The following is a 15,787-nucleotide window of genomic DNA, read 5'->3' as shown; positions in this document are numbered from 1 at the left end:
TGTTAAATGTCTGCTATTATGTTTCTGTCGCTTTAATGGTCATTGAGCTACTGATACAGCTCAATATGATGTCATAAAATTATGTCATAAACTTCTGTCATATAGTGCTATACATGGTCAAACAAGTAAACCATGCAAACTGAACCAATCACAAAAACATATCGTTCTGATCTAAGAGTGTGTTCCTACACACTGTTGTTATAGTCAAGTTCAAATTGTAGTTCTGTTGGGACCATATTGTGTCCCTGTCCTTTTACTTGCCAGAGATGTTTTCAAGTTGTCCCAGAGACGGGATAGAGAAACCGCCCTGAGACTGTCTGAGGCGGTCTGCTCTACTACCGGTGTTCTGTCTGGGATCAGGGTGTAAACTGATACACACTATCACTAACACCATACAACACGATCAGCCCCACATCACTCTTTATCTTTACCCTCTGATTAGACCGTGTGTAAAAGCAACATGGACCCTGGTCTATATTAACTATAGTTATAGCCGTATAGTGCCTTTGTATGGCATCTATCTTTGTAGTTGATCACAGGTTGTCACAACCAGGTGAGGCAGTGTGGAGAAACCACGGGTACAGGTCCACTGTAATGCCTCATAGTGCTTTTTATGACTGCCTATTATCTATCTCCATGGCTGCTGCCTCCCTCCCAACCCTAGGTCATGTTAAACTCCTGTCCTGGTCCATGAGACAGACATATGTAAACAGTAGATAAGCTAACAGAGAAGACACAGTAAGGAACTAAAATTGAAACATCATGGGCACAGGTCCAGAGTAGTGCTTAAGACTGCCTCTTTATTGCTGCTCACTATCTATAGTATCTCCACGGCTGCTGCCTCCCTCCCAACCCCAGGTCAACCACTGTCCTGTGTCGAATGAATGCTAAACACTTGAGATAAGGTTGTGAACTTGGGGGACAGAGTCCAACTTGAGAGGACAGGATCAACACACCAAGCAAACTGAACAATCTGAGAAATACATTGATAGCACTCCTTAAACCCACCACAGATACACATCAATAGCACTCCTTAAACCCACCACAGATATACATCGATAGCACTCCTTAAACCCACCACAGATATACATCGATAGCACTCCTTAAACCCAGCACAGATACACATCGATAGCACTCCTTAAACCCACCACAGATATACATCGATAGCACTCCTTAAACCCAGCACAGATACACATTGATAGCACTCCTTAAACCCACCACAGATATACATCGATAGCACTCCTTAAACCCACCACAGATATACATCGATAGCACTCCTTAAACCCACCACAGATATACATCGATAGCACTCCTTAAACCCACCACAGATATACATCGATAGCACTCCTTAAACCCACCACAGATATACATCGATAGCACTCCTTAAACCCACCACAGATACACATCGATAGCACTCCTTAAACCCACCACAGATATACATCGATAGCACTCCTTAAACCCACCACAGATACACATCGATAGCACTCCTTAAACCCACCACAGATCCACGTCGATAGCACTCCTTAAACCCAGCACAGATCCACATTGATAGCACTCCTTAAACCCACCACAGATACACATTGATAGCACTCCTTAAACCCACCACAGATCCACGTTGATAGCACTCCTTAAACCCAGCACAGATCCACATTGATAGCACTCCTTAAACCCAGCACAGATCCACATTGATAGCACTCCTTAAACCCACCACAGATACACATCGATAGCACTCCTTAAACCCAGCACAGAAATAAAGTACATACAGTAAGCTTTCCTTCATCCCTGTGTCACATTGGTTCTGATTTATTCCCAGTCTAGCAGATCTACAAGAAAGCAGGATAGCATATAGGAATATATAGGATTTGGAAAGTCAAACTAATCCAAACGTATCCTGTAATGTTCTCAGTGTGTGCACATCATGTGACTCACAGACTAGATGTCTTTTAAGTTTTTATCAAACTGAATCCAACAATGTCTCACTTGTTTTACCATCCGTCCTATAAATGTTGTAGCTCTACTTTATGGTGGTTGACTGTTTGTTGCCTTGTCAAGATCAAAGAGTCCAGAAAGGTTCACTCCATTTTACTCTTTTTGGCCCTGTTAAAACACCACATCTGTAAATCTGATAGATCTCCATAGCTTTCTCTCCCCCTTTCTCCCTCTCCTCCTCTCCCCCACCAACTGTCCCCCTCTCCCCTCTCCTTCTCCCTCTCCTCCTCTCCCCCACCAACTCTCCACCAACTCTCCCTCTCTCCCCCCTCCCCTCTCCTTCTCCCTCTCCTCCACCAACTCTCTCCCTCTCCTCCTCTCCTCCACCAACTCTCTCCCTCTCCTCCTCTCCCCCACAAACTCTCCCCTTCTCCCTCTCCTCCTCTCCCCCCACCACCTCTCCCCTTCTCCCTCTCCTCCTCTCCCCCACAAACTCTCCCTTTCTCCCTCTCCTCCTCTCCCCCACCAACTCTCCCCTTCTCCCTCTCCTCCTCTCCCCCACCAACTCTCCCCTTCTCCCTCTCCTGCTCTCCCCACCAACTCTCCCCATCTCACCCTCTCCTTTTCCCTCTCCTTCTCTCCCCCACCAACTCTCCTCCCACTCTCCCACTCTCCCCCTTTCTCGCTCTCTCCCCCTCTCTCCCCCTTTACTCCCTCTCTCTCCTCCCCTTCCTCCTCTCCTCCATCAACTCTCCCCCTCTCCTCCTCTCCCCCACCAACTCTCCCCCTCTCCCCCTCTCCTTCTCCCTCTCCTCCTCTCCCCCGCCAACTCTCCACCCACTCTCCCTCTCCCCCTCTCTCCCTCTCTCCCCCTCTCTCCTCTCCTTCTCCCTCTCATCCTCTCCCCCACCAACTTTCCTCCCTCTCTCCCCCTCACCCTCTCCCCATACCAACACTCCTACCTCTTTCCCCATCCCCTGTTTTAATTGAGCCGGCCATGCCATGCTGAGGCAGGTGTGTGACAGTCTTCAGCCAACATCTCTATCCATCACCCCCTTTACATCAGGGTCATATAACATAGCTAGGCCCTGTCACACATTTAGATACAGATGTATTGACCTTGCCTACCTACTTACAGAGGGTCAGTGTGCTCTCTGTTCTCATCATTGTCAATCCATAAAGTATTTTTTAGAAAAGAGGGGCAGTGTGGGTCTGACCCTGACCCTGCCATATATATCAATATACAAGCATATAGGCACCCTATGTAGATAATCCTCCACTCCCTTTCTGTACACACATATCTAAAGAAAGTATGATGTAATAGAATGGAATATAAAGAAACTGAATACATTCAGGTGTGTTCAGGAGTGTGTCATGTTAGATGTGGCATCAAACCTATATGATCACATCAGTCTTGTGATTAATGATGTCATCAAAGAACCATCCTGCTTGGTTTCTCAGGGTTTTCCTGGAGACATCGGTGTGCCAGGTCCCAACGGCCCTCCTGGACCTAAGGTAAAGACAAGCACTGTTTCCACAACTCAAGTCAAAATGCATAATCCTCAGCAGGGGTTGGAACCAAAATTATTTGTTTTATTCTGAACAGAACCAAACATATTTTTGTTCGGTTCCACTGTTCTGTGGAAGTTCTGAACTGGTTTGAACCCCAAAAAAGTTCCAGTTATTAAACCTCTGAAATATATATATGTTTTACATTTAGCTCGACATTAGGCTGCAGTAGCAGTAGTAGTAGGGTGAGGGGCATACTGGCAAAGAGTTTCGGCAGACAGACAGACGGACGGCAGGCAGGCAGACAGACAGACAGACAGACAGACAGACAGACAGACAGACAGACAGACAGACAGACAGACAGACAGACAGACAGACAGACAAGCAGACAGGCAGGCAGACATACATACGACAGACAGACAGACAGACAGACAGACAGACAGACAGACAGACAGACAGACAGACAGACAGGACAGACAGACAGGCAGGGCAGGCATGCAGGCAGACATACGACAGACAGACAGACAGACAGACAGACAGACAGACAGACAGACAGACAGACAGACAGACAGACAGACAGACAGACAGACAGACAGACAGACAGACAGACAGACAGACAGATAGCAGGCAGGCAGACACAGGATTACCTTTCTGAGTGACAGAGTGAGGGCTTTGCATAGGCGCTTTTGTTGTGGTACGTAATTAACCGGTTCCCATAATTTTAAAATAATGGTTTTGTTCCAAAACAATATACAGTAGATCACTTTTGTTCCACTTTTGTTCTGTTCCCTGAACCGGTTCCAACCCTGACCCTCAGTGCATCTTCCACTCCTGAGGTTTCATTAGTGTGTTTTCGATAATAGCAACACATCTGTTTTGTATGACATGCCATGTATCCTGCTCTGTTGCAGGGACTCCTAGGTGCCAGAGGGCCACAAGGAGCCCCAGGGCCAAAAGGAACAGAGGTAAGAGACATTATCAAGAATTTGTAGCTTGTGGGTGAGAACCACTAAACTACTGTACATCATACTCAGAATACTGCAGACACAACTGAACATGCAGGAAGCTAACAATATTTAGTTTGCATTTGATTACAAAACAGATTGTCAGTTTATACATGCAGTTGAACCTGTAACCAGAGTTGAGGCGGTTGGCATTGCTACAGTAGGTTCAGGCTATGTGAAGCTGTAGAGTGATTCCAGGTCCCAGGGGACCGTTCCACTGTACTGTATACCGTCATGATTCATCACTAGGTGCTAATCAAAAACAAGGCAGACTCCAGGGCTTTCCAAGCAGCAGTGGAAAATAAGAACAGAAGCCTTGGCAGTGTGTACAGTACAGTGTGTGCAGTACGTACACCTTTCCAATGTGCTAGTGTTACGGTATTGGCACCCAACTCAACTGTGGTACCGAGTTGGAAGGCCCCTCAATCTCTCTCTCACTCTCTTTCCTGGCACAGAGTCTTATTGCATAGCCTGCAAGAAAACGCTGTAGAGTTCAATCACTATAGCATTAATACCTTTCCCTTCAGCTGATCAGAGAAAACGCTGTAGAGTTCAATCGCTATATAGCATTAATATCTTTCCCTTCAGCTGATCAGAGAAAATGCTGTAGAGTTCAATCACTATAGCATTAATACCTTTCCCTTCAGCTGATCAGAGAAAACGCTGTAGAGTTCAATCACTATATAGCATTAATACCTTTCCCTTCAGCTGATCAGAGAAAATGCTGTAGAGTTCAATCACTATAGCATTAATACCTTTCCCTTCAGCTGATCAGAGGAAACGCTGTAGAGTTCAATCACTATAGCATTAATACCTTTCCCTTCAGCTGATCAGAGGAAACGCTGTAGAGTTCAATCACTATAGCATTAATACCTTTCCCTTCAGCTGATCAGAGAAAATGCTGTAGAGTTCAATCACTATAGCATTAATACCTTTCCCTTCAGCTGATCAGAGAAAACGCTGTAGAGTTCAATCACTATAGCATTAATACCTTTCCCTTCAGCTGATCAGAGGAAACGCTGTAGAGTTCAATCACTATATAGCATTAATACCTTTCCCTTCAGCTGATCAGAGGAAACGCTGTAGAGTTCAATCACTATATAGCATTAATACCTTTCCCTTCAGCTGATCAGAGAAAACGCTGTAGAGTTCAATCACTATATAGCATTAATACCTTTCCCTTCAGCTGATCAGAGGAAACGCTGTAGAGTTCAATCACTATATAGCATTAATACCTTTCCCTTCAGCTGATCAGAGAAAACGCTGTAGAGTTCAATCACTATAGCATTAATACCTTTCCCTTCAGCTGATCAGAGAAAACGCTGTAGAGTTCAATCACTATATAGCATTAATACCTTTCCCTTCAGCTGATCAGAGGAAACGCTGTAGAGTTCAATCACTATAGCATTAATACCTTTCCCTTCAGCTGATCAGAGAAAACGCTGTAGAGTTCAATCACTATAGCATTAATACCTTTCCCTTCAGCTGATCAGAGAAAACGCTGTAGAGTTCAATCACTATAGCATTAATACCTTTCCCTTCAGCTGATCAGAGAAAACGCTGTAGAGTTCAATCACTATATAGCATTAATACCTTTCCCTTCAGCTGATCAGAGAAAATGCTGTAGAGTTCAATCACTATATAGCATTAATATCTTTCCCTTCAGCTGATCAGAGAAAACGCTGTAGAGTTCAATCACTATAGCATTAATACCTTTCCTTCAGCTGATCAGAGGAAACGCTGTAGAGTTCAATCACTATAGCATTAATACCTTTCCCTTCAGCTGATCAGAGGAAACGCTGTAGAGTTCAATCACTATATAGCATTAATACCTTTCCCTTCAGCTGATCAGAGGAAACGCTGTAGAGTTCAATCACTATATAGCATTAATACCTTTCCCTTCAGCTGATCAGAGGAAACGCTGTAGAGTTCAATCACTATATAGCATTAATACCTTTCCCTTCAGCTGATCAGAGGAAACGCTGTAGAGTTCAATCACTATATAGCATTAATACCTTTCCCTTCAGCTGATCAGAGAAAACGCTGTAGAGTTCAATCACTATATAGCATTAATACCTTTCCCTTCAGCTGATCAGAGAAAACGCTGTAGAGTTCAATCACTATATAGCATTAATACCTTTCCCTTCAGCTGATCAGAGGAAACGCTGTAGAGTTCAATCACTATAGCATTAATACCTTTCCCTTCAGCTGATCAGAGAAAACGCTGTAGAGTTCAATCACTATAGCATTAATACCTTTCCCTTCAGCTGATCAGAGGAAACGCTGTAGAGTTCAATCACTATATAGCATTAATACCTTTCCCTTCAGCTGATCAGAGAAAACGCTGTAGAGTTCAATCACTATATAGCATTAATACCTTTCCCTTCAGCTGATCAGAGGAAACGCTGTAGAGTTCAATCACTATATAGCATTAATACCTTTCCCTTCAGCTGATCAGAGAAAATGCTGTAGAGTTCAATCACTATAGCATTAATACCTTTCCCTTCAGCTGATCAGAGAAACTGTCTCAAAGCAGAACATCATGCATGCTAATCATTGGAATCATCAAGCTCTCCTTCAGGCTGTGTGGACATAGAGAGAAACATCCAGGTCACTCTGCTAGGAAGAACACAATGATCGATGAGAGTACACACACACACGCACGCACGCACACACACACACACACAGGCCCTCTGTGGCTTTCACATTAGTAGATCTGTGCATAAGGGGTGAGATAGGCTGTTGCTCAGCTAGTGTTACGGCCAGTGCCCAGTGATGTTACCTGGTCCCCAAATCCAGCTGTATATGATGCATTGCACTGTGTTGACCTGTTTTACTGTGTATTTTCAGGGTGATGAGGGACATCTTGGCCCACCTGGCGGCCCTGGCACCACTGTAAGTGTCTCCAGGTGTTTCATCATGAAGTAACACAGATGAGATGTGATAAAACATGAAAAGCTGATGCATCCTGTACTATGTGTGTGTGTGTGTGTGTGTGTGTGTGTGTGTGTGTGTGTGTGTGTGTGTGTGTGTGTGTGTGTGTGTGTGTGTGTGTGTGTGTGTGTGTGTGTGTGTGTGTGTGTGTGTGTGTGTGTTTCTGTTTCTCTACAGGGGAGAGTTGGAAGGAAAGGCTACATAGGGGAACCTGGACCTGAGGGACTGAAGGTAAGAAGTTACTATCAGCTTGCATACTGTACGCATGCTGTATTGGATTGTTTAGAAAAACAACTAACACAGTGTCACTCGATCAGGTCCATTTGCAGATATGGTCAAGTGTGTGTGTAACCATCTCTTTCCCTTGGTGTTGTGTCTAATCATAAGCTAACTGTCCAGAATCATTCCAGAACAGTGAGCAATATAACCAGGGCAGTAGGAATGAAAACTTACATTAAATATACAAAACCTTTTAAATGAGTGGGTTTGGCTATTTCAACCACACCTGTTTCTAACAGGTGTATAAAATCAAGTGCACAGCAATCTCCATAGACAAACATTGGCAGTAGAATGGGCTTACTGAAGTGCTCAGTGACTTTCGACATGGCACTGTCATAGGATGCCACCTTTCCAACAAGTCAGTTTGTCAAATTTATGACCTGCCTGAGCTGCCCCGGTCAACTGTAAGTGATGTTATTGTGAAGTGGAAACGTCTAGGAGCAACAACAGCTCCGCCGCGAAGTGGTAGGCCACACAAGCTCACCGAACGGGACCGCCGAGTGCTTGAAGCGCTTGTCGCGTAGAAATCTCCTGTCCTCGGTTACAACACTCACTACCGTGTTCCAAACTGCCTCTGGAAACAACGTCAGCATAAGAACTGTTCGTTGGGAGATTCATGAAATGGGTTTCCATGGCTGAGCAGCCACACACAGGGGAAAAGAAAGGCTGCCTTATCTGTTGTTCTGTTCCTCAGCAAGGCAGTTAACCCACTATTCTCTGGGCGCCTAAGATCACCATGTGCAATGCCAAGCGTTCGCTACAGTGGTGTAAAGTTTACCGCCATTGGACTCTGGAGCAGTGGAAACGTGTTCTCTGGAGTGATGAATCACGCTTCCCCATCTGGGTTTGGCGGATGCCAGGAGAACTCTACCTGCACGAATTCATGGTGTCGATGTAAAGTTTGGTGGAGATGGAATAATGGTATGGGGCTGTTTTTCATGGTTTGGGCTAGGCCCCTTAGTTCCAATGATGCAAAATCAATACAATGACATTCTAGATGATTATGTGCTTCACACTTTGTGGCAACAGTTTGGGAAGGCCCTTTCCTCTTTCAGCATGACAATGCCCCTGTGCACAAAGCGAGTTCCATACAGAAATGGTTTGACGAGATCGGTATGAAAGAACTTGACTGGCCTGCACAGAGCCCTGACCTTAACACCGTCGAACACCTTTGGAATGTATTGGAACGCCGACTCCGAGCCAGGCCTAATCGGCCAACATCAATGCCCGGCCTCACTAGTGATCTTGTGGCTGAATAGATGCAAGTCCCCTCAGCAGTTCCAACATCTAGTGGAACTCCTTCCAAGAAGAGTGGATGCTGTTATGGCAGCAAAGGGGGGACCAACTCCATATTAATGCCCATGATTTTGGAATGAGATGTTCAACGAGCAGGTGTCCACATTCTATTGGTCATGTAGTGTACTATCTAATCGACATGGCCCGTGTACCACTTTTGAGGTCTTAGTTTAGTTTTCTTGTTTAGGTTTTTCTCTTTAAAACAAAGAGCAGAATTCCAGACGTGTTCTTCACATTACCTCATTAGAGTTAACTGGTGTGAACCCATTGCAAGGCCTTGTGCCTTCACTATTACTGCTGCACAATGTGGCAGATGTTTATTAGTATGGATTACACTTTAGTGTTTTCCTCTGAATGCCATGCAAGTCAGAGTCCCTGTGTTTGTGAATGAGTTGGGTACTTGTGTTAGTTCAAGGGGAGGTGGTTGTGCCATAAATGTATTGAGCCTTATTAACAAAGAGAAGGAATTCTCCCTGGACTGTTATAGAGCATAATGGAAACCTGCAGGAGGGAAATAAACAGAAACAGAAGAAATCAAGAGCATTTCCATGTGTGCTTTTTAATCATTTGTTTATTTAAAACCCTGTGTGTTCAAGCTGTTGATCATGTGACTGAGCGACCATCGGCTGGATCTTAACATCTTAACACACAGGAAGAAAATGTACCAATGTTTTGTTTTGATCTGGTTTTCAGGGGGAGACGGGGGACCTTGGCGGCATTGGAAAAAATGGACCGCAAGTGAGTCTGGTGTTTTTTGCTGACTATGCATGAAATCAATGTCAGTGATTAACCACTTCTTAGTTTGTTAATGTGCAGTACAGCGACTGACTGGGATAAGTTATTAAGTCTCTACTTCCTGCTGTTCTCATATAGGAAGAGTCTCAAAGCAGAGTACTCATACGTAGAATGTTTATAGTGCTTTTCTCAGACTTAAAGATGCAGAGTGGTTGGTTTTCATTAGTCTGAGTGCAGTGATGGAGATGTAAGGGTCTTTATGTGGTTTAGTATGGGGAGGGAGGATAGAGGAGGAGGTGATGAGGCAGGGGTAGGGAGGTGGAGGAGGGGTAGGGAGTTGGAGGGGTAGGGAGGTGGTGGAGGGGTAGGGAGGTGGAGGAGGGGTAGGTAGTTGGAGGGGTAGGGAGGTGGAGGAGGGGTAGGGAAGTGGAGGAGGGGTAGGGAGGTGGAGGGGTAGGGAGGAGGAGGGTAGGGAGGGGAGGAGGAGGGGTAGGGAGGTGGAGGAGGAGGGATAGGGAGGTGGAGGAGAGGTGTGGAGGAGGGGTAGGGAGGTGGAGGAGGAGGGGTAGGGAGGTGGAGGAGCGGTAGGTAGTTGGAGGGGTAGGGAGGTGGAGGAGGGGTAGGTAGTTGGAGGGGTAGGGAGGTGGAGGGGTAGGGAGTTGGAGGGGTAGGGAGGTGGAAGAGGGGTAGGGAAGTGGAGGAGGGGTAGGGAGGTAGAGGGGTAGGGAGGTGGAGGAGTAGGGGTAGGTAGGTGGAGGAGGGGTAGGGAGGTGGAGGAGGACGGGTAGGGAGGTGGAGGAGGAGTGATAGGGAGGTGGAGGAGGGGTGTGGAGGAGGGGTAGGGAGGTGGAGGAGGAGGGGTAGGGAGGTGGAGGAGGGGTAGGGAGGTGGAGGAGGATGGGTAGGGAGGTGGAGGAGGAGGGATAGGGAGGTGGAGGAGGGATGTGGAGGAGGAGGGGTAGGGAGGTGGAGGAGGAGGGGTAGGTAGGTGGAGGAGGGGTAGGGAGGTGGAGGAGGATGGGTAGGGAGGTGGAGGAGGAGGGATAGGGAGGTGGAGGAGGGGTGTGGAGGAGGGGTAGGGAGGTGGAGGAGGAGGGGTAGGGAGGTGGAGGAGGGGTAGTGAGGTGGAGGAGGACGGGTAGGGAGGTGGAGGAGGAGGGATAGGGAGGTGGAGGAGGGGTGTAGAGGAGGGGTAGGGAGGTGGAGGAGGAGAAGGGGATAGGGAGGTGGAGGAGGAGGAGGGGTAGAGAGGTGCAGGAGGAAGAGGGGTAGGAAGGTATTTCTCTAGCAATAAACGTGTGTTTTATACAGAAATTGGCAGCATAAGGATCTCCAGTGAATGACGTTCTCTGGAAGTTACCTCATTTTGAGTTTGCGTTCATTTGTTTGTGCCAGGGACAATTTTTCTTTTTTTGCGTAAATTTATAAAACGCCTCTTGAAGGAAACTAACTGCATAACTGGACTCTTGTTATTGCCCTTAGAAACACACAAGTATTTGATACACTGCCGATTTTGCAGGTTTTCCTACTTACAAAGCATGTAGAGGTCTGTAATGTTTATCATAGGTACACTTCAACTGTGAGAGACGGAATCTAAAACAAAAATCCAGAAAATCACATTGTATGATTTTTAAGTAATTAATTAGCATTTTATTGCATGACATAAGTATTTGATCACCTACCAACCAGTAAGAATTCCGGCTCTCACAGACCTGTTAGTTTTTCTTTAAGAATTCCTCCTGTTCTCCACTCGTTACCTGTATAAAAGACACCTGTCTACACACTCAATCAAACAAACTCCAACCTCTCCACAATGGCCAAGACCAGAGAGCTGTGTAAGGACATCAGGGGTAAAATTGTAGACCTGCACAAGGCTGGGATGGGCTATAGGACAATAGGCAAGCAGCTTTGAGGAAAGGCAACAACTGTTGGCGCAATTATTCGAAAATGGAAGAAGTTCAAGATGACGGTCAATCACCCTCGGTCTGGGGCTCCATGCAAGATCTCACCTCGTGGGGCATCAATGATCATGAGGAAGGTGAGGGATCAGCCCAGAACTACATGGCAGGACCTGCTCAATGACCTGAAGAGAGCTGGGACCACAGTCTCAAAGAAAACCATTAGTAACACACTACGCCGTCATGGATTAAAATCCTACAGCACACGCAAGGTCCCCCTGCTCAAGCCAGCGCATGTCCAGGCCCGTCTGGAGTTTGCCAATGGATGATCCAGAGGAGGAATGGGAGAGGGTCATGTGGTCTGATGAGACCAAAAAATAGAGCTTTTTGGTCAAAACTCCACTCGCCGTGTTTGGAGGAAGAAGAAGGATGAGTACAACCCCAAGAACACCATCCCAACCGTGAAGCATGGAGGTGGAAACATCATTCTTTGGGGATGCTTTTCTGCAAAGGGGACAGGATGACTTGAGGAGAGGATGGATGGGGCCACGCGAGATCTTGGCAAACAACCTCCTTCCCTCAGTAAGAGCATTGAAGATGGGTCTTCCAGCATGACAACGACCCGAAACACACAGACAGGGCAACTAAGGAGTGGCTCCGTAAGAAGCATCTCAAGGTCCTGGAGTGGCCTAGCCAGTCTCCAGACCTGAACCCAATAGAAAATCTTTGGATGGAGCTGAAAGTCCATATTGCCCAGCGACAGCGCCGAAACCTGAAGGATCTGGAGAAGGTCTGTATGGAGGAGTGGGCCAAAATCCCTGCTGCAGTGTGTGCAAACCTGGTCAAGAACTACAGGAAACATATGATCTCTGTAATTACAAACAAAGGTTTCTGTACCAAATATCAAGTTCTGCTTTTCTGATGTATCAGATACTTATGTTATGCAATAAAATGCTAACTGATTACTTAAAAATCATACAATGTGATTTTCTGGATTTTTGTTTTAGATTCCGTCTCTCACAGTTGAAGTGTACCTATGATAAAACATTACAGACTTCTACATGCTTTGTAAGTAGGAAAACCTGCAAAATCGGCAGTGTATCAAATACTTGTTCTCCCCACTGTACATACCGCACATCTCTACAGTAGAAATACTCAAGAAAATAAACAATGACGATCCAGATGAGAATGATCTATGATCATCTATGTTCATTCATCAATAACAAGTCATGGCTCTACTAGTACTGGAACAACATCAGTGGCCCGACTAGTTTTCTAAAACATCTGTGGAATACTACTATTACTTTGGATTGGTCTAATTAACTGCAAAACTGCAACATTTCAAAAGTCTGTCTTTGTTGTTTTTTGGTCCATATAGTCTTTTGACACCCAAAACAAAAGCAGCAACATGTTTTCCCATGCAAGAAATCCACACACAACCCTCTCATGCATGTCACATATCAATGCCGTATGCCTCTCTGTGTTCGTCAGGTCCCTTAATGCTAGTATTTGCATTGTGTGCGGATGGCTTTCACAGCCACTGAATAGGACTTCCAAATGGCTCCCTATTTCCTACATAGTACACTAATTTTGACCAGAGCCCTATGGGCACTATATAGGGAATGTGGTGCCATTTGGGACACAGCCTCTGTGTTGCGTAGGAGAGCACACATGAAAGGGATTAACCATTTACCACAGACTGTATCTAGCTTGGACCCCTTTGAAGCCAACGCCATGTAAAAAAAGACCTCAGCTTGGAAACACATGGAGCCTCTAATGAACGTCATTACATCGCTTTCCAAATAAATCTAATCTGGAGGGTCTGAGAGAGACTGCCGATGGGCTGGCTAACTGCAGGTTAGCCCTGGTCAGGAGGTTCCTGGCTGAACGTGTTCAATGTGTTCACGAAGGCTTTGTTGCGTCACCTAGAGAGCACTTCATGCAACATGTTGCCAGGAAAGCATTTGAACCAATCAGCTGTATTTTTTGGGGCCAAATTAGATTGGCCCGTCAAGTGTTCCATTATAGGGTGACCCACAATTTTTTTTAAATTAAATGCTGCTGAGGGCATTAACAGGTCTGCGGTTTGCACTGAAACACACGATACTCAGGTTCACCTGGGCCGAAGAGAGAGATGGAGAGAGGAAGAGCGAGAGACTAGTAGCACATGACAACAGAGAGAATGTCTTAATTCTCTTCTACACTACTTACTATGGTGATATCAGTCTCACTTCCTGACTGTTCTGCTCTTCTTGTAACCTCCACTCAGTCTGACCCAGGGCTGAGAAAGCAGACTGCTGTATACACACACACACACCTGAGAAAACATATCACTGCAGATACACACACACTTGAGAAAGCATATCACTGCAGATACACACACACCTGAGAAAGCATATCACTGCAGATACACACACACCTGAGAAAGCATATCACTGCAGATACACACACACCTGAGAAAACATATCGCTGTATACACACACACACCTGAGAAAGCATATCACTGCAGATACACACACACCTGAGAAAGCATATCACTGTATACACACACACACCTGAGAAAACATATCACTGCAGATACACACACACCTGAGAAAACATATCACTGCAGATACACACACACCTGAGAAAACATATCGCTGTATACACACACACACACCTGAGAAAACATATCACTGCAGATACACACACACCTGAGAAAGCATATCACTGTATACACACACACACACCTGAGAAAGCAGACTGCTGTATACACACACACACCTGAGAAAGCATATTGCTGTATACACACACACACCTGAGAAAGCATATCACTGTATACACACACACACACCTGAGAAAGCAGATCGCTGCAGACACACACACACCTGAGAAAGCATATTGCTGTATACACACACACACCTGAGAAAGCATATCGCTGTATACACACACACACCTGAGAAAGCATATCGCTGTATACACACACACCTGAGAAAGCATATTGCTGTATACACACACACACACACCTGAGAAAGCATACCGCTGTATACACACACACACCTGAGAAAGCATATTGCTGTATACACACACACACCTGAGAAAGCATACCGCTGTATACACACACACACCTGAGAAAGCATATCGCTGTATACACACACACACCTGAGAAAGCATATCGCTGTATACACACACACACCTGAGAAAGCATATCGCTGTATACACACACACACCTGAGAAAGCATATTGCTGTATACACACACACACCTGAGAAAGCATATCGCTGTATACACACACACACACACACACCTGAGAAAGAAGACCGCTGTATACACACACACACCTGAGAAAGCATATCGCTGTATACACACACACACACACCTGAGAAAGAAGACCGCTGTATACACACACACACACACACACCTGAGAAAGAAGACCGCTGTATACACACACACACCTGAGAAAGCATATCTCTGTATACACACACACACACACACACCTGAGAAATCATATCGCTGTATACACACACACACGCACCTGAGAAAGCAGATCACTGCTGACTTACACACACACACCTGAGAAAGCAGATCGCTGCAGACACGCACACACCTGAGAAAGCAGATCGCTGCAGACACACACACATCTGAGAAAGCAGATTGCTGCAGACACACACACACCTGAGAAAGCAGATCACTGCAGACACACACACACACACGCCTGAGAAAGCAGATCGCTGCAGACACACACACACACACACACCTGAGAAAGCAGATCGCTGCAGACACACACACACACACCTGAGAAAACATATCACTGCAGATACACACACACCTGAGAAAGCATATCATTGCAGATACACACACACCTGAGAAAACATATCACTGCAGATACACACACACACACACCTGAGAAAGCATATCACTGCAGATACACAAACACCTGAGAAAGCATATCACTGCAGATACACACACACACACACCTGAGAAAGCATATCACTGCAGATACACACACACACCTGAGAAAGCATATCACTGCAGATACACACACACCTGAGAAAGCATATCACTGCAGATACACACACACCTGGGAAAACATATCACTGTATACACACACACACACACCTGAGAAAGCATATCACTGCAGATACACACACACCTGAGAAAACATATCACTGCAGATACACACACACCTGAGAAAGCATATCACTGCAGATACACACACACCTGA

The 15,787-nt window shown here is 45.7% G+C and overlaps 1 protein-coding gene across 2 annotated transcripts in view; it reads left to right on the top strand.

Moving 5' to 3' along the window:
- The window catches only part of LOC112233914 (collagen alpha-1(XXIV) chain-like), a 260,500-nt gene that overhangs the window by 88,269 nt on the left and 156,444 nt on the right, over positions 1-15,787 (top strand). For both annotated transcript variants that reach the window (XM_042322354.1, XM_042322355.1), the window contains exons 20-24: positions 3,391-3,444; positions 4,350-4,403; positions 7,293-7,337; positions 7,554-7,607; positions 9,645-9,689. In XM_042322354.1, the coding sequence (XP_042178288.1) occupies positions 3,391-3,444; positions 4,350-4,403; positions 7,293-7,337; positions 7,554-7,607; positions 9,645-9,689 (252 nt within the window). The remainder of the gene's footprint in view (positions 1-3,390; positions 3,445-4,349; positions 4,404-7,292; positions 7,338-7,553; positions 7,608-9,644; positions 9,690-15,787) is intronic.

The sequence above is a fragment of the Oncorhynchus tshawytscha genome, linkage group LG05 (assembly GCF_018296145.1).
Source record: "Oncorhynchus tshawytscha isolate Ot180627B linkage group LG05, Otsh_v2.0, whole genome shotgun sequence".
Classification (NCBI taxonomy): domain Eukaryota; kingdom Metazoa; phylum Chordata; class Actinopteri; order Salmoniformes; family Salmonidae; genus Oncorhynchus; species Oncorhynchus tshawytscha.
This window is presented reverse-complemented; position numbering and strand designations above follow the sequence as displayed.